At 45.6% G+C, this 20000-nt stretch overlaps 1 protein-coding gene across 1 annotated transcript in view; it reads right to left on the reverse strand.

Annotated features, from left to right (window-relative positions):
- agbl1 (AGBL carboxypeptidase 1) overlaps positions 1-20000 on the reverse strand; it is a 150655-nt gene that overhangs the window by 87367 nt on the left and 43288 nt on the right. The window contains exons 8-11 of the mRNA XM_076269917.1: positions 14355-14563; positions 13347-13515; positions 12119-12183; positions 3795-3911 (exon numbers count right to left, since the gene is read on the reverse strand). Coding sequence (XP_076126032.1) covers positions 3795-3911; positions 12119-12183; positions 13347-13515; positions 14355-14563 — 560 coding nt within the window. The remainder of the gene's footprint in view (positions 1-3794; positions 3912-12118; positions 12184-13346; positions 13516-14354; positions 14564-20000) is intronic.

The raw sequence follows: 20000 nt of genomic DNA on the forward strand, positions 1-20000 counted from the left end.
AGCGTAGTCCAGCCAGCACGGAAACTCGTGAACAAAGCTATGTAGCCTACAATAGCATTGTAGCCTATGTTAAGGTAAAGCATAGAGGCAAGTAAACCTAATGGAAAAACAGTAGTTTTACCGTTAGGTAGTCTAACGATAATCATTTCAGAGGTTTTCGATGGATTGACGTAGGTCAGAAAAGTGGAAAGAAGATTAGCCTCAAGGCTATAACTTTTTTGTTTTGTTTTACCATGACTGTTTTTTAAGATGATCATGGGTGGTAGTTTCAACATTAACACGACTTGATATCACTTGTGAGGATGATATTAATAATAATACATAAATAAATGTTTAACTTTGATGACTTTGAAGGCAAAGGAAGTGTGAGAAGAATTTCTGTGTAGCCTATCTATCATATGAGTTACAAGATTCAGTTCGATGGCTAACGTCACGAAGTTAAGTGCGAGTCTGCGCAGTACTGGGGGGACCAATTGAAAAATGACTCAGTACCCTCCCATTGAGAACGACGGAGTCTGTTCGTCCATTTCTTTTACTGTCTATGGGTTCAGTCAGGGACCCTGCACTTACCTCCAAGTGTTTTTTCGCATAGCATTATCTTGATGCTTTAGAAGCGAGGCTTTGTTTGTTCCTCATCAACTCCTTGTTTTACAGCTAAACAAATATGACTCCCTTAGCACTGCATAGCACTCATTTTAGAACACATCAACTGAACAGTTGATTCAGTATCCCAATAAGCTCTACAAACAGACTCATGATCGGAATTAAAGCTTGTCTGCATGTAAACGAAACACCTCTCAATAAGTAAATGTATCGTATTTAGCATATATAGCATTTATGAAAGGGAAAGGTTACTGTTATTGCTGTACATGTTATTAAGTTATCTTCTCTAAAGCTTAGCTCAGGTGCTTCTTGATAAGTCATCAGTGAGGGCCAATGGGGCTTTCCTTTTTGGAAGAGGCATGTGGTGTGAGGAATGCTGGTCTTATTTAGGGTTTCTGCTGTCTATTTACTGTTATGCTACCGTTAGGTTTACCGTTAGGCAGGTCCCTCCACTGGGCAGCCATATAGGCCATATCGGGCATCTATTTTGGCAGAAATGCGCATGCGCAAGGCTTCACGACACCAACCTTGCTCCAGTGGCGAGATCACAACACATGATTGGCACCATGTATTCACAACACACCACATGATTGGCACAATGTATTCACATGTCGACTTTTGACTTTTTTGCTGCGGAAGGGGCGGAATATGTGTAGACAACTGCCATATTTCCGTTACAAACTCATGCATTTCTATGGAGGATTTTTTGAGTGCTGTGTCTCCTCATTAGAGGAGTCTCTGACCGAGCAGAGTGGCACAGCAGTGCTCATTAGAGCCACCCACGGACATTAGGACTCGTGTACATTGTATTTCTTACATTTTGGTACAACTAAAGCACTCATATAAGGTGCTTGTTGACAGCCATGTCAACGAACAGGAAACTGGTTTGCAGACTTCAAGTAAGCTACTAGTGCACAGAGCCCATAGGCCTACTGTAATTGTTAAATAATAATTACAGTGATCCATATTGAGCAAAGGATATTTTGTGATTCTGAAGTATAAGTATATAATATACTCTTTTGATCCCATAAGGGAAATTTGGTCTCTGCATTTATCCCAATCCGTGAATTAGTGAAACAAACTACAGTAAGTACACAGTTAGGTGAAGCACACACTAATCCCGACGCAGTGAGCTGCCTGCTACAGCGGTGCTCGGGGAGCAGTGAGGGGTTAGGTGCCTTGCTCAAGGGCACTTCAGCCGTTCCTACTGGTTGGGGTTCGAACTGGCAACCCTCCGGTAAGAAGTCCTAAGCGCTAACCAGTAGGCCAGGGCTGCACAAAGTGATATTTATACATTATTTTAATACTGTACTGATGTATTGTTATGTGATATTCCACTATATGGAATATCTCCCACAGCAGAGTATCAAATACGACGCCTGCAGCTAACGTGGCTAATTTCAAAGTGTCTCCTATGGCAGTCGGAGTTCCTGTCATTCTCACACCTCCAGTCAGTGAAAATCAGGAGGGCTGTGCAGTACAGTATCACACTGTCTCCACTGACTCACTCATCAAAGCAGGAGCACGGGGGGAAAAATCTCCCTCAGATATCACAGATGATAAAGCACGATGTCCCTCTACACACCAAGTAGGTAATGACAATTTATGACATCTGGGACTCATTCATTCGTGACGCATTCCGGGAGATCTTGAGATGTCGGTGCACATTTTAAGCGCCAATTTGATCCGTCATCAAGTCATTAAGGGTGCCACTTGTGAGAACGCCTGCCCCTACAATGTGGAATCACAGCTTAAGCAGATAAATATGAATGACTCATACACAATAAGACGAGGAGATAGGCAAACAGCCTTCACTGATCACCAGTCCATATCATCTCCAGCACTGGGGGATTTATATAAATATAAGTGCCTGATAATGGGGGAAAGACAGCTGTGCGCTAATCCTGGGGTAGGCTACAGTGGAATTAGCAAGGCTTCACTCCTATCTTCATTGCAAAAACAGGTGTGTGTGTGACAGAGAAAGAGAGAGAGAGAGACTGAAATAAGGAGAGGGTAAGTATAGTGTATGTATGTGTGTGTGTGTGTGTGTGTGTGTGCGTGTGTGAATGTATGAGTATGAGTGTGTGTGTGTGTGTGTGTGTGTTTGTGTGAATGTATGATTGAGTGCGTGTGAGTAAGTGTATGTGTATGAGTGGGTGTGTGTTGCAGCTGTCGCTCCATCACATCTCTGAGAGCGGCCCTCAGTGAGGGATAAGGAGCTCACTGGTGGCTTTTGCGGAGGTGGAGGGTATAGTATCAATCTCCAAATCTCATCACATAGCCACCCGTGACTCCGGGAAGAATGTTCAACAGGGAGAGAGCGAGAGATTAGGACTTCCCTGCTTGGAGTAGGCTAACAAACAGCAGTTGCTTGCAACATTGCATTCTGGGCAGGGTTGGAAGAGAGAGGAGATTTTCTATGTGAAGATAAAATAAATATTCATGTTCAAAACAGCTTGAACTGACTATGCTTGAAGGGGTCAGAGCACAGATCTAAGTGGCTTAAGGAAAGATACTGGCCACATCTCTGCGCTGGCTTTCAGTTAGTGTTACAGTTAGTTCTGATAACGATTAAGAAAACATAATTTGGGCTTAGCTTGGACCAGACTCAAAGTCAGACACAAACACAGAGATTGGAGCTCTTCTTCAGCTGTGGTTATTCTAGAATCCATCAACCACTGTGGCTATTCTAGAATCCATCAGCCACTGTGGCTATTCTAGAATCCATCAGCCACTGTGGTTATTCTAGAATCCATCAGCCACTGTGGTTATTCTAGAATCCATCAGCCACTGTGGTTATTCTAGAATCCATAAGCCACTGTGGTTATTCTAGAATCCATCAGCCACTGTGGTTATCAGCATTGAGTCCTCTGCACATTGCCAAATCTGCCAAGGGCAGACTGAGCAGCATTAATATACTTTACATATGCACATGACACACACACACACACACACACACACACACACACACACACACACACACATTCATTGAGAACACACACTCTGAGACACAAGTCAATTTATTTATAACACATTTTACGCAACAGGGTTGACCCAAAGTGCTTATAGTCATAGTGGAGCTCAGGGCAGACACCCTGGATGGTTGAGCTTACAGTACACATACACTCCCCCCCCCCCCCCCCCCACACACACACACACACACACACACAGACACAGACACACACACAAACCTGAAAGTCGTGGTGGAGCTCGGGGCAGAGGCGCACGTACTGGCCCAGCTGCTCCAGGGGTCGGTCAGGTTCAGGCCGCTGCCGCAGAGACTCAAGGTCTGTCTCCAGGTCTTCCTCCTGCCAGGGGCCAGAACGAGACTATCAAAACACCACTGCTACTGCTACTGCTGTGTGTGTGTGTGTGTGTGTGTGTGTGTGTGTGTGTGTGTGTGTGTGTGCAGAGGCGCACCTTGTCAACAGGCAAGGCAGGCAACTGCTTGGAGCCCCAAGCCGTGAGGGGGCCCACGACCTGGTCTCAGCGCGTTTGCCGGTGGGTCAAGCGAGAATTTCGTCCATAGAGATTGAATGATGTATTTTGCGTGCTCCTGCCCTGTCTTACAGTACATTAACAGTACATCTGTACATATGTAGGCCCTATGCTATGGCCTTATAAACAGCGGATCTGTGTTCAAAAGAGTTCAAAGAATCCGCACATATTTATGGCTACTGTGGTAAACGTCAATCGAGGGTGCAGTGATGACGGATCAACATCGGAGTTTGGCATTTAGCCTACTCAATTAAGTTATAGTAGGCTAATGTTAATTGGCAGAAAGATTGAACATGATTTGCTACATCTATACAACAGTAAACTTCAGCTAGCTAGCGACAGTTACAGCTAGTTAAGCAAGGAGTCAAAGTCAAAGTCAAAGTCTGCTTTATTGTCAATTTCTTCACATGTCAAGACATGCAAAGAGATTGAAATTGCGTTTCCTACTATCCCACGGTGGAGACAAGACATATTTTACCAATTAGGTCCACAGACAAACATAACATTCAAGTAAACAATATAAAAAGTAAAAATAAGAAGGCACATTACATTACATTACATTACATTACATTTGGCTGACGCATTTTTAACCAAAGCGACTAACAACATGGTAAACAGTTTAAGTTTTAGAGCAATTCTCAACAATATTAGGACAATTTAAAAAAACATAAGAATAAGTACAGTAAGAATAAATGCATCAGTGAGTGCTGTTTTTAACAGTTACGTGTCCGTTTAAGACGGCTGGTGAGTGCTAGGATCAGCAAGACTTGTTGTAAGTGTTGCTATGAGAGGAGATGTTCTCTAAAGAGCTGGGTCTTCAGGAGTTTTTTGAAAATGGAGAGGGATGTCCCTGCCCTTGTAGGAACTGGCAGTGTGTTCCACCAACGAGGAACAACAGATGAGAAAAGTTTGGATTGGCCTGAGCGTACCGGAGGTAGAGCTAGACGTCGTTCGTCTGAGGAGCGCAGCGGTCTGGAGGTAGCGTATGTCTGTATGAAGGCATTCAAGTAGGTGGGAGCAGAACCGGAGACTACTTTGTAGGCAAGCGTTAGAGCCTTGAATTTGATGCGGGCCGCCATAGGTAGCCAATGTAGCTGGATGAGTAGCGGGGTAACATGTGCCCTCTTGGGTTGGTTGTAGACCAGGCGCGCCGCCGCGTTCTGGATCATCTGAAGTGGTTTCACTGCGCAGGCTGGGAGACCTGTCAGGAGGGCGTTGCAGTAGTCGAGTCGTGAGATGACTATTGCCTGAACCAGAAGTTGGGTGGCATCTTGAGTTAAGTAAGTCCTGATTTTCCGTATATTGTAGAGTGCGAAACGGCATGACCGGGCGACTGAGGCAACATGATCTGAGAAGTTTAGTTGGTTGTCGAGAACAACTCCTAGATTTCTTGCAGTCCTGGTAGGTGAAACAGACAGGGAGTCAAAATTGATGTTGATGTCGTGGTGTATGGTAGGTTTAGCTGGGAGGACCAGCAGTTCAGTCTTTGAGAGGTTCAGCTGGAGGTGGTGTGCCTTCATCCATGTAGCTATGTCTGAGAGGCAATCCGAGATCCGTGCTGAAACCAAGGGGTCATCAGGTGGAAAGGACAGATAGAGCTGTGTGTCGTCTGCATAGCAGTGGTATGAGAAGCCATGCGAACAGATAATCTGTCCCAAGGAGGTGGTGTAGATAGCAAAGAGAAGGGGGCCCAGTACTGAGCCCTGGGGGACCCCTGTGGTGAGATGGTGAGGTGCAGATAGCTGACCAAGCCATGATACGTTAAACGAGCGTCCTGTGAGGTAGGATTCAAACCAGGAGAGAGCAGAACCGGAGATTCCCATGTTAGCGAGTATAGAGAGAAGGATGCGGTGATTAACCGTGTCAAAGGCAGCCGATAAGTCAAGCAGAATGAGTACTGATGACCGATCGGTCGTCCTGGCTTCTTTTAAGGCTTCTGTTACAGACAGCAGAGCCGTTTCGGTAGAGTGGCCGCTTTTGAACCCAGACTGATTTGGATCCAGAAGGTTGTTCTGTGAAAGGAAGTCAGAGACCTGTTTGGAGACTGCTCGTTCAATGCCTTTGGATAGGAAAGGCAGAAGTGAGACAGGGCGGTAGTTCTCGACTTGAGCAGGGTTGAGAGAACCTTTCTTAAGTAACGGTGTTACCCGGGCCATTTTGAACGCTGTTGGAAATGTGCCGGAGGTTAGCGAGGCATTGATCACGTGTGTGATAGCTGGTGCGATGGTCGGGCTGATGGACTGAAGTAGGCTCGTAGGTATAGGGTCCAGCGAGCATGTGGTAGGACGGCTGCATGTCAGGAGTCTAGATACTTCATTCTCGGAGAGAGGCGTGAATGCTGAAAAAGATGATCTAGCAGTCCCTAGAGGTTGTAGGAGTGCGGTATCTGAGTCAGATGCGTTGAGTGGGCATGTAGAGAATGGACTGCTGATTGCCGCCACTTTGTTTGTAAAAAATGAGGCGAGGGTATCTGCAGTAAGGCTGGATGGAGGAGGAGGCATCTGAGGGTTGAGTAGCGATTTGAAGGTTGAAAAAAGCTTTTGAGTGTCTGTAGCGCTGTTGATTTTGTCATTGTAGAAAGCCGTCTTAGCAGCAGTGATGCTGGCTGAGAAGGAGGTCAGGAGTGTCTGGTAGTTTTTGAGGTCATCAGTTAGTTTGGATTTGTGCCATTTCCTCTCCGCGGCTCTGAGTTTGGTGCGCTGCGACCGGAGGGTATCATTTAGCCATGGATGAGAGTGTTTGGATCGAGCTGGCCTTGTGGTAAGAGGGCACAGCTCGTCTAGACACGAGCTCAGTGTGGAGCAGAGCGAGTCTGTGGCCTCATTAACCTCCAGAGAGGAGAAGGTGTTGAGTGGAGGTAGACCGGAGGCAACCACAGAGGAAAAGTGCGTTGGAGACAGGTTCCGGATGTTGCGGCGGAACGTGACCATCGGCTGAGGAGCCGGAGGCTGTTCTGTCAGGCTGACGTTGAACTGGATGAAGAAGTGGTCAGAAAGATGGAGAGGCGTCACCGTGAGGGTGTCTGTGCTGCAGTTCCGAGTGAAGATCAAGTCAAGCTCTTTGCCAGCTTTGTGTGTCGGTGGGCTTTGAACCAGTTTGAGGTCAAAGGAGTGGATCAGGGACAAAAAGTCCGCTGAGCCTGGGGCATCTAAGTGGATGTTGATATCGCCGAGAACAAGAAGCGGACAGTCATGCTCAGGGATGGAGGACAGCAGAGTATCAAGTTAGTCCAAAAACTCGCCTAGTTGGCCTGGAGGGCGGTAGATGACCAGCACGTAGAGTTTTGCTGGGGCGATCACTGTGATGGCATGGAATTCAAATGAGACATATTTGTTTGTAGGCAGTAGCGGGGTGAATTTCCATTTGTTGGAGATAAGCAGGCCCGCCCCACCTCCTCGTCCAGATGGACGAGGGGTGTGGGATAGTGTAAGGTTAGTGGAGAGTGCAGCCGGGGGGGCTGTGTTCTCTGGTTTGATCCAAGTCTCAGTGAGAGCAAGGAGTTCCAACGAAAGATGGTTGGCATAGCCAGCTATGAAGTCCGTTTTGTTGACTGCGGATTGACAGTTCCACAAGCCCATGGAGAAAGAGGTTTCTGTAGGTGAGGACCGTTTAAGTTGCTGTAGGTTAAGGCGATTTCTGCCCCTTTTGGCATGATGCCGTTTTCGGCGATGGCCGGTGATAACAGATATGGTGGAATGGCACATTTTTGCCTTTGTCGGCGCCTGTGCTCGGTGAACTTGCACAGGTAAACTTGCTTGTCTTGACCGCGTCCGTCTTAAACGAGGACGGCTGAAACGAGGGCTGACGCTTACGCTGACGCTTCAGCAACAGCCTCTATTGTTATGCTGACAGGAATTGCATGCAGCTGTCCTCGTGTTTCACTAATGGTGAATCAGCGTAGACCGCCCTCTGACGTTTGCACAGCTTAGATTGTTCAAAAGGGTGTTAATTACTGTCAACTGAAAGTCCGCTCGCTCACACCGACCGAAACTCGCAGTTTCAAGTAGCCTCCTCCCTCAGCTGTTTCCAAACGCCCAGAGTCCAATTGTAAACAATTGGAGAAACAATGAAGAAATAAGAGCAGCAAAATTTGGTTGAAATTGTGCAATTGTGCATACAGTAGACAGTCAATATAATAGTGCAAAAGTCAGGCCAATAAATGGCTGAGGTAGTTCTGTTTGACCTAAGTATGCAAGTGGCATAGTGGTGCAAGTTATGTAAGAGCAGCAGAAGTGTGTTCAGAAGTGTTTTCAGGACAACAGGACAACAACAACAAGTTGCAAAGTGTGCAAGTGTACAAGTGGAGTAGTGCAAGTGGAGTAGTGCAAGGCAGCCATTGTGGGTCCAAAAGTCCAGGATGTTATGTAGCTGAGGGTGGAGGGGGGAGAGGGGGGAGAGAGTTCAGCATCCTAACAGCCTGGTGTATGAAGCTGTTGGTGAGTCTGGTGGTGCGGGAGCGCAGGCTTCTGTGCCTCTTCCCAGAGTGCAGTAGATCAAACAAATTGTGAGCGGGGTGACTTGCATCACTCACAATTGTGGTCGCCTTGCGGGTGAGGTGGGAGGTGTAAATGTCCTTCAGGGAGGGGAGTGAAGCACCAATAATCCTTCCAGCTGTGTTCACTATGCGCTGCAGGGCTTTCCTGTTGTATTCAGTGCAGCTTCCGCCCCACACAGCGATACAGCTGGAGAGGATGCTCTCAATGGTGCCTCGGTAGAATGTGGTCATGATGGCTGGTGGAGCACTTGCTCGCCTGAGTTTCCGCAGGAAGTACAGGCGGCGCTGAGCTTTCTTCGCCAGTGATGTAGTGTTGGTGGTCCAGGAGAGGTCTTCACTGATGTGCACCCCCAGGAATTTGGTGCTGCTCACTCTCTCCACCACAGCACCGTCGATGGTCAGTGGCAGGTGTTGGGTGTGACCTCTCCGGAAGTCAACAACAATCTCCTTGGTCTTGCTGACGTTCAGCAGGAGGCTGTTGTCCCTGCACCACGTGGTCAGAAGGTCGACCTCCAACCTGTATTGAGTGTCGTCGCCCTTGGTGATGAGACCCACCAGAGTTGTGTCGTCAGCAAATTTCACTATGTGGTTGTTGCTGTAGGTTGCAGTGCAGTCATGCGTCAGCAGGGTGAAGAGCAGCGGACTGAGCACGCAGCCTTGGGGGGCCCCCGTGCTCAGTGTGATGCTGTTTGAGATATTGTTGCCAACACGTACTACTTGAGGCCTCTGACAGAGGAAGTCCAGTAGCCAGTTGCAGAGGTAGGTACTGAGTCCCAGTTTGTCAAGTTTGGTTTGGAGATGGGCAAGTTTGGAGATGGTTAACATTATGTTTGTAATAGGGCTGTCAGCCATAACATGTTAATCGTGATGCAGTAAGGACCAAGCATACACGTTAATTTTTTAGAACCCGATTGACGCAAAGTGCGTCAAAAAACACACCCTTTCTTCTTTGTTACATTGCTCCGGAACTGTCTATACTTCTCTGCGTTCACCTGCGCACCCATTACTCTCGTTTGAATTACTCGCGAACCTGTGATCGCATAGATATGGCAAGCATATCAGATGAAAGAGGAGACACAGGGCTATCCATTGGTACCATGTATATCGATCCTTCTGGCTTATAAAAACAGACGAATTGACTGCAAAACTAGATGTACCGCAGAGCGGTACAAAATATGACCGCCGCCCAGTCCAGCACATTTTTTCCACAAAAATAAATCACGCTGAAAGGTCTATATGATTCTAACTGTCTCACTAAATTGCATTAGTCACACTCAATTCTCACTGGTATCTGCTAGACAACAAGTACCAAAACATGATTAGTTCATAGATTTCACATGTAAAATTAATTTTATACAACCCCACCCCCATCTTGCCTGTTCATAATTCTGAGAAATTCTTGAATTGTATGCATGTGTGCGTGTACACGTTTATGTTTATGTGTGTGGGTGTGTGTGTGTGTGTGTGTGTGTGTGTGTGTGTGGGTGTGTGCGTGCTTGTGTGTTTGCCTGCGTATGTGTGTTTGTGCATGTGCATGTATGCGTACATATGTCTACTGTGTGAGTATGTGTCATACGTATGATTACTGTGAATGTATGTGTGTGCGTGTGTATCTGTTTATGCACATGTGTGCACATGGAATGGGTTAACATGATCCCTGGAGGCAAACATACGGAAAAAATTGGTCATCCTAGGCCCTACGGATCTCAAGATATTCAGAGAAAACTGTGTCTGCCCTACCCTCCTTTCGGGGGGTCCAGTACAGCGGGGGGGCTACAGATCAAAACGAAAAACTACGGTTCCATGCTATCCATGTGGGGTTACATGCCCACCAAGTTTCGTGTACCCCGGTCTTTCAGTGTCCCGGGAATCCTTGTTGGTGTACGGTCACTAAATGTACACATAAATTATTTTATTGTAAGGCCCCCCATGAACGAAAGTTCACAAAACTTGGCATGCATTTGGAGGGTGTCATAATGATCTACACTTTCAATTTCGTGCAGTTTTGACCATGTCAGCCAGAGATATTGTGATGAAAACACTTAATTTTTTGCTTTTTAATTTTTAACTAGGTGGCGCTATACATGAAATAAGTGGTAATGGGATGGGTTGACATGCCCCCTTAAGACCAACATACAAAAAAAAGGTGGACCTCATAGGCCCTACGGTTCTCGAGATATTCACAGAAAACTGTCTCCGGCCACCTACAGGCCAGTTGGTGTATAGTAACATAAATTAATTTATTGTGTGGCCCCCCATGAACGGAATTCCACGAAACTTGGCGTGCATTCAGAGGGTGTCATAATGATCCTACACTTCCAATTTCGTGCAGTTTTGACTATGTTAGGTCACAGATACCTGTGATTACAACACCTCATTTTTACTTTTTTGTGTTTATCTAGGTGGCGCTATACATGAAATGAGTGGTTATGGAATGGGTTGACATAATAATAACGTCATGTACACAAACCAACGCTGCACACCCATTACTCTCGTTTGAATTACTCGTGGACCTGTGATCGGATAGATATGCCACGCATGTCAGGTAAGGTAAGGAGGAAAGAGGAGACACAGAGCTATCATTTGATACCAAGTACATCCTTCTGGGTTATAAAACAGACGAAGTGAAAGCAAAATAATAACTTCATATAGCTGGACTTACCCCACGTTTTTGTCTCTTTTTGTGGCAAAGCATGTTTATAATCCAACGCTATCGTGTGTTTTTCTATGGCAAAGCATGTTCATAATCCGATTTTGAGATCCTAGCAAATTCCTGCATGGCATCCAATTCAAGGCTCACATTGCATCCCAATTTGTTCAACAAAGAAACCGCTTTTTTGCCTCTACTTTGATCATGGCAATGCAGTAAAAAGTTGTTGTAGAGAATCATTATCTCATAACGATATTTTGTGAGATACATGTCAAAATTTAAGATTTTTTTTTTTTTAACATAACCTAATGGTGATATAACATAATGGTGACACTTGTCGGTAGGGCCCCCTTGGAATTTTTGCTTAGGGCCCCCACAGACTCTAGAATCGCCTCTGTGTGTGTGCGCATGTGTGTGTGTCTGTATGTTTTGTGAGTTTGTATGTTGTGGTTTTGTGGTTTTATTACTGTGCTTTAATGCGAAGCGGGTTCTTTCTATCAATTGATCTGACATGAACAACACTGCACTGAACTGAAATGAACTGAGAAATAGAGGATGAGAGAGAAAAGACAGATGGAAAAAGTCTGTGAAGACTGCCTTAACCCCCCCCCCTCTTTCTTTTAACTCACATTTGTTTGAGAGTGCATTCAACGAGTGCTTGAATGTACAAAACAATAAAGTTAGATATGATAGGTGATATGCGTATGTATGCTTGTGTAAGCATTCAGTATTTCAATGTGACAATCTCTTTGTGGCTGTGGGTTTGTGTTTGTGTGTATGTGAGTGTGTGTGGGGGGGGAGGGGGGGGCTGTGTGTGGGTGTATGTGTGTGTGTGTGTGTGTGTGTGTCTGTCCCCAGTCTTCATCACTCACATAGTCTCTATTCTCTGCATCTTCATTTTCAACATCGCTGTCACTGTCATCTTCAAAGCCCTCACCTTGAAGAAGAGGATGGAGAATATCAGAGGAGTGCATAAATGTCAGGACAGGTACTACTTGTGTGGGATCAAACAAAGCGAGTCTAGGGGCCCTCCCGAGCCTTGTTCCTCTCTGACATTTACACCCTTCCTCATGTGTCACTTGTCAAGTTGTTTCAGGTTCCATTGAAAAAGCCAAGAGAGACACACTCGCCAAAAAATACAATCTGTCAAAAAGCCAGCCACATAGAAAACTTTTCCATTAAAAAGAAAAATAAGATAATCCTCCCATTTGAAAAACTGTCACAATGACAGGAAAAACAATGATTGTTGTTTTGAACATTAACATAGGTCAGATTAAATTGTGGCTGACTCATATTGTGTTTGGGAAACTGATGAACATTAAAGTCTGTTTCCGACACAACAAATGCCAAGTCATTTATTGTCAATCTGCTTCACACTAAATAATGAAGAAAAAAAAAACCTTGCAATGTCCTGTTTGGCTATCAACCTGGCTTTACTGAATATTTTCTTGCTCATGTCAACACTTGACGGCTTAAGTAAACGCAAAACCAAACAAAAGATAATCAACAACAACAACGACGGCAACAACAGCTCAACGGCCAAGCTCATTACCACAGTGATTCTGCCTAGCAGGAGTGACCTCTGAGGTGGCCTGTGGTGGGCATTTGCCGTGCACAGCCTCCACAATCAGTCTATCAGTATTGACCAAGCTTTTACTGGACTAGCGTTCAGCACCAGGCCAGAGGAGCTGCAGGAGTCTTTGGAGAATCACTGAGGAGGTCGAAGAGGATGAGCCCCAGGCCCCCAGCTTATGCACGGGAGGAGGCAGGGCTGGCTGAAAAAAAGCCAGGGGGTTCCTCTGATCCAATCCACTGCTGTTCAGCATTTTGAATACATACTGTGAGGCAATACATAGGTTGGGAGATTGGCTACATACTAAATCTGTAGGCTACATAATTCTGAAGGTTTCCCAAAAACAACAAACACAGTTTTTCTTTTTTGTTCACACTGGTCCACAAACTATGAAAAGTAAAAAGGAACCTTTACCAGAGCAAACTAATCGTCTCCAGAGTAAAGTCATGTTAACCAGAACAAACTAATCTTAGAATGAACAAAACCCATAACCAGATTGAGCAAATCTACACAAAGGACAACTTTACCTTGAGTTCCAGGCGTCGACTCACAGTTGCTGAGGGTCCCGCCTGGTAGAGGGAATCGGTAGACACTCATATCAGAGGCCAGAGGCAGTGGACACTTGGGACAGCACTTCCTCATCAGCTGCACCGCTGGCTCCACCAGAGACTCCATGCCTCTGGTAAACATGCAGGTCTACATCCGGCATGGAGGCAAACACATAAACACACTTTTTAGGGAAATATAGGGTGAGAGCGAAAAGCAATATGTAGGTCCACAGTACAGCATGAAAATTAAGGAAACAGCTTTGCAATAAAAACATTCTCTCCAGAGGTGAAATGAGGGGTGAAGCAGGAAGTAGCAGGAACAATTGTTAGCCTTTAACTTAAGCGCCCTACCATTACATTACATTACATTACATTACATTTGGCTGACGCATTTTTAGCCAAAGCGACTAACAACATGGTTACTACCAATCAGGTTAAAGTTGATTTCATGGTAACAGTTTGATTTGATTTGATGATACTGTAGCGTCGGTGTCTACTGGACTAGGTGTGCTAGATTCCCATCATGCTGTGCGGGGCGGGGTTCGGGGAAACTGGGGGGTTAAATGTGGCCGTTTTACTTTTATTTTGCTTTATGAGTGTGTTACGGTGTACTGCGGATAACCCGTTATAGTTTTGCCTTTTGTGTAACCCTTGTTCTCTGACTTGACTTGACTTGACTTGTGTCGCGGTGAGTGTGCTATCCTGTTTGTGTATTGTGCAAGTGTGATTGACTACCCTTGTGTGTCCCTTGTATTGGGTCTGTGTCTCCCGGTTCTGTTCCCAATAAAGACGACCGATTGAGCCTCGTTTTCTTGAGTCGTTACATTACACTAACATGAGTAAAAACTTCAGTCACTGAAGCATGCTTGTATTATAACACACCATGTGATTGAAGTAGTGAGGACATGAGGAGATGATGGATTATTCATGATGCTACAATAACAAAGTGTAGACTCTGCCTCCTGATAACTAGCAGCAGAAAAGCACCTGTGTGGTCTGAAAGAGGAGTGCAATACCGCCCTCGGACACCAGGGAGCTCCTACCCAGGCTGGTGTTAGTGGCCCGGTGTAGGCAGTGCAGAAGTGCCCTCTGAATAAGGAGGTGCTCACGGTCTGTGTCATTATTGTGCCAGTCTGCAAACAGCTTCAGCAGACCTGAGATGTAGCCTTTAGACACAGCCGTCCTGCAGTTCACCTCTGAGAAGGAGACAGAGAACAATTAAGAGGAGAGGAAGACAAGTTTAATACAAGTTGAGAGTTTTTCTCTGGAGAGAATGTTTTTATTGCAAATCTGAAGAACTTGGAGTTAGAAGTCCTGCCAAAGCAGAATAAAATGACAAGGTTGTTCAGATTTGAAAACAATAGAACACATACAGTAGGTATGGTCTACACACCTTCTGTTTTCACAGAGAACAATTTCCAGTTTTTGGTGTCTTGTCATATGGCTTTGTTTTGTTGCCTACCATGAGTGACAGCATTATTGGATAGTCTTGTGTTACCAACAATATGAATTTCACATGGTGTGGACAGTTTGCTTGCTGGTATTGATATCCTGTGTCCTATGAATGTCCTACTTGTCTCAGTTTGAATGTGAAGAGGGGGACTGTGTATTCGTTTTTATATGGGAACTAAACCTTGTTTAATATATGCGCTAGGCAGCTGTCCAGTGTGTTCACATTCTCAGCGAGCCAAGGCAGGCTCTCTCTTTATTAACAATGGTTCAGAGAGTGTTTAAAAGTAGAGAAATGTAATAAGGGCTAGAATCATCCAAACAAACAAATAAACAAACAAACACACACACACACAACACAACACAATTAAGCAGAGGAGAGAGAGACTAAAGAAGAGCAGGCTTCCCGTCAGAACATGATGAATTATTTGAGGTGGAACAAAAAACAAGATGAGCAGGGGCTCTCTACTCGGAGCGCCTTAGACTGTCATCTCCACCCGAGACGTGATCGCCTCTGGTCGGACTGCCCTCTGGCCATCTAGTCAGTCCAGGAACAGGGCCCCATTTCCCAGCAGTACCAATGTGCAGTGCAGTGCTATAAATGCACAAGTGGTCAAGATGGTAGTCTACACTACACTGCAGTATCTCCAAGCTTTTGGGAGGATAGGATGCAGCCCTGGTCAGTGTGTTTCTGAAAGTCACGTCAACCTCAGAGCAGGTCACCGCATCCCAGTTGGCCTTCCCCTGGTCATTATCGAGTGAGACCACATCTGCGCCGGTCCGAGAGCTCATCTTAAAGGTGAATTATGAGGACACTCTCATTACGCCTCTGCTCTAGCAGTCATATTTACTGAATGTGTGTTCAGTGTTCATATCATAAGCCCCACTTGGTCACAATTAGCATAATGTGATTAAGATAAGCTTATGTCATAAATGTACACATATACGTTATACCCTTCTCTGTTTAAGATTTAGATTCCCTTGGGCTTCACTGGCAAATGGCATTAGTGCGATGTCTGAATGATCAAACACTGCTACTACAAGCAGATAAATCCTCCCCACATACAATCACAGGTGACAGACCTGGGAAAACACTTGGCTTGGAGGACTGATGTTGTGGCTAAGGTGTGACATTTGCAGTGTAGGGCCACAGCCAGAGTTTGCCATGACCTCATTTAGCAGCCTAAACCAAACTGCCAAACCAACTCTGGACATGCTCATGTTAAATAAAACATCCTATAACAGTCTAACGAGATTATTTATAATCCGAGCTATTTCTTTTTTCTATTCCATTTCAGAGCTATTTTGTCTTTTTCAAGGGAAGTTTATAGTTTATTGTTCTGAGACTATTGTTTTCAGCATGGTCTCCCTGCCTCCTGCATGAAAGCGTTTGATAGATGAGATAGCACACAGTCAAATGTTTTCACTGCAGAAAACCTGGAGTTTAACACCACCACCACCACCACCAGCAACACCAACAACAACAACAACACAACTCAGTAAGCAGCAGGAGAGACTGAGCCAGACTGAGCTGTGCTGCTGCGTTCCATTTGAAATAGTTCCTGTTCCGGAACACGTTTTCTGTTTATCTGATGAAGAGTGTGGAGGCGGGCCAGGAGCCCCCAACACAGCAGCTTCAGCAGACGGGGTAACGCAGGGTTAGAGGAGGAGAAGGGATGGGGCCATACTTCCTCTAAAGAAGTCTAAAAGGGAGAGAGAGAGCATCTTGGTTAGAGAGAGGGGCCGAGAGGGCAGCATTGTGGTAAGGAACTACATCGTGGAGTAGAGTGGCTCTGGAGTTATAAAGTTCAAGAACCATAGCAAAATTATTTGGGTTAGAAAACGTTAGAGAGCAGAGGGGGTATTTATAAACAAAAATCTTTAAAACGTATATACTTAAAAACTTTAAACAAGAAAACAATGGGCAGGAAATGAAAGGAAAGGAGAGAAAGTGTTGGGTACTGGAGAAGGTGAGGCAGCACTGAGGTCCCATCTACTGCAGTGCCTCCACAAAGAAGACATTGAGGCTAAAGGTACACCAGGCAACGTTTTCGTGTTAATTACTCATCTTCGTAAATCGGTATATGGTTAAATGACTCTCTCGCCCGCCCCTACTGCCTGTAGGAAGAATATCCCGCTTGCAAGTTCAGTGTATCCTACCCGCCGACCGAAGCAGGATCAATTACAGCCTGCATCCACAGCACAGAGGCAGGCTAACTAAACGCTAGCGATTGTTGCAAACGTGTGTATAATGGCAGAGCCGACGAAAAAGCAGCGAAAACCCTTGACGGAAGACGCAAAGAAAAGGAAAAGAGCTTCAGACGAGCGAAGGGGGAGTTTCGTAATGAAAAAGCATCAGGCTAGTCTGGTGTCCCTTTAAAGCCTTCAGCAATGTCAATGTGGGGGACCATGGGAGACAGTGCTAGGGACATTATTTGTAAAAGGATTTAAGGCTCTGCAGCCACACTGCTGGGAACTGATTAGTCAGTGTGGACATGATGTAGAGAAAGATATGACTGTCATTGCCCCTATGGAGAGTGGATATGAAGACATTTTTCTATACTGTTAACATGGCGGGTGTATGATACAGGTATTAAAGCTACGTGCCAACACACCCACAGATCTACAGGATATCGTGTGGAGGAATAAGATACTGACAGCAGGCATTTGGCTGCGGGACCCACTCTCCTAGCTGTGGAGTATGGTGCTGTGATTTAAGTCTATGAGTGTAGTGTGCATAAAAGATCTGCTACTGAGCGCAGAGCACTAGTGCATGGGTCTGAGCACTCTGGGCTCTGGCTGTGGGGATGTGAGGATGGAGCTCAGGGAGGTGGAGGTGGAGGTGGAGAAAGAGCCCCAACAGGGAGCATTGGTGTGGGGGGAGGCAGCGAGCCTGAGTGGGCCGGCTTGGCTGGTGGTGGTGCTGGCTGTGAAAGTTGAGTATTCTATTTCTGTCCCTGCCTTTTTACCCTGCTCCAGCTCGACACTCTCATAATTCTCTGCGCTCTCTCTCTCTCTCTCTCTCTCTCTCTCTCTCTCTCTCTCTCTCTCTCTCTCTCTCTCTCTTGCTCTCTCTCTCTCTTTCCATCTCTCTCTCTCCCTCTCTTTCCCATCTCCCTCCCCCGTCTCTTGCTGTCTTTCCTAGATCTCAGCATGTAGACTGAGAGAAGTGAGATTTGAAGCCTGTCTTCTTTACACAACTATAGATCCCTGAAATATTAAAGACAGCAAAGGATTTTTACCACTGTCCCAGGGGACACCCACTTCTAGAGAGATGTGTGTGTGTGTGTGTGTGTGTGTGTGTGTGTGTGTGTGTGTGTGTGTGTGTGTGTGTGTGTGTGTGTGTGAGAGAGAGAGAGAAATGGAGAAATGGAGAAAACATCATATCCAACACATTAATTGGTGCATTTGCAATTACAGCTGGTTTGCAGCTCGGCACTGAATTATGGAGGATTTTGTTTAAATATGTTTAAAAAAAGAGGAGACAAACAGGAAGATACCAAAACCCATCTTTCCTCTCCATGACTCTCTCTTTATGTCTGTCTGACTGCAGCCTCTCACTAGTGGAGGATGACATCTACAAGTCATTATAGACTAGGTTTTCAGTCTAACCAAGAAAGATCCCACCAAGGCAACTCAACAACAATCTGCAGATACAACACACTGTATGAACGGCATCCTGTACATCTCTTGGGGTGTGTGAAAAGAATACTGTCTGAAACTTTGCAACCCTTTTTAAAAATCCCCATGCTCAAGGAGTCACATCAACTCTAGAGCACCAGATTCTAGTCCACATTCACAGCCACAAGAAAGCAAGACAGATCAGGTCAGGTCAGATTGGATTGCTGCGAACGTGACTGGAAGCTCTTAGCCACAGCCTTTGTGAAAGCGATGCTGAGGAAATGGAAGGAGTGAGAGAGAAAGATAGAAGGCGACTGAGAGACAGAAAGAGAAAGAGAGAGAGAGGTTCCAAACAGTTCCAAACAGAGGAGAAACAGCATCAGCTAAGTGGAAGGGGAGGTTCAGCCAAAACTGCCACTGGTTGCAAACTGAGGCAGAGAATGGGGGAATTAATTGCTCTAGCTCCCCATTTTCTTCCTTCGGCTTATTTATATGTGCGTGTGTGTGTGTGTGTGTGTGTGTGTGTGTGCTGTGCTGTGCTGTGCTGTGCTGTGCTGTGGTGTGGTGTGGTGTGGTGTGTGTATGTGTGTGTATGTGTGTGTGTGTGTGTGTATGCGTACACATAAGGATGGCCCTGCGACCAGAGCCAAGAAAACATGATGATATCCACAGGCTGCGATGCCTCAGCAACCGCAGTGCAGCAACAGGTGGCCAGCACGACATGATGAGGGGGTGGGGAGGGTGGAGGAGGTGGAGGAGGGGTGGGGGGGGGGGGTGCACCAAGAGAACCACAGTGCCACCAGCTGTATAGTCTGGGAGTCACAGCAGCGTGAAGGAGAAGAGGCAGAGAGAGAGGGAGATAGAGCGCTGGAGAGGGAAGGGTGAGGGCAAAAACAGAGCCACACTGCCACCTGCAGGATCTCTGTAGTACTACATTTTGACATGACTGCATTAAAAGCAAAGCAGACAGTGTCTGTCTCGCTCCATCTCTCTCTCTCTCTCTCTTTCTCTCTCTCTCTCATCTCTCAGAACATCTTCCTATTCCATTAGCTATGTCTGTCTCACCTCTCCTGTCTGAATGCTAACTAAAATGTAATCTGTGATCAAAAGGTAGAACTCATCGGGCCCTATTTTGGCGATCAGAAACGGATGGTCAGAGGCGCAAAGTTTATACACATTAAAGGCGTGGCCAGTCCACAATCACTAATTTAATGGCCTGATTTGGTGATCAAGAATGATAACTATAAAGATAACTATTAAAAAATATCGTTCTCGTTTATATGAATGACGACGTTTACACATAAACTATAATGATAACGACATGAAGAACGATATTGTTGGGGATCACTTTCAGAGCAATTTTGAGAACAATAAAAAGCTAACAGCCAATCAGAACATATCACATTTTAGCCATCACATTCATTAACACAAGGAGAGACTTTTCTTATCGTTGGTCAGTGTGGACGCTTTTATCGTTATGGTTATAGGTATCGTTATAGTTTATTAACGTTGTTTGTTCTTTGTGTGAACAGCCCTTAAAACCTGTGTGTGACTAGCAGAGTA

Source organism: Alosa pseudoharengus, unplaced genomic scaffold (genome assembly GCF_046254945.1).
Source record: "Alosa pseudoharengus isolate Yale_2024_CS ecotype anadromous, Long Island Sound unplaced genomic scaffold, YU_APseudo_1.1 YU_APseudo_1.1_scf_10, whole genome shotgun sequence".
Classification (NCBI taxonomy): Eukaryota; Metazoa; Chordata; class Actinopteri; order Clupeiformes; family Clupeidae; genus Alosa; species Alosa pseudoharengus.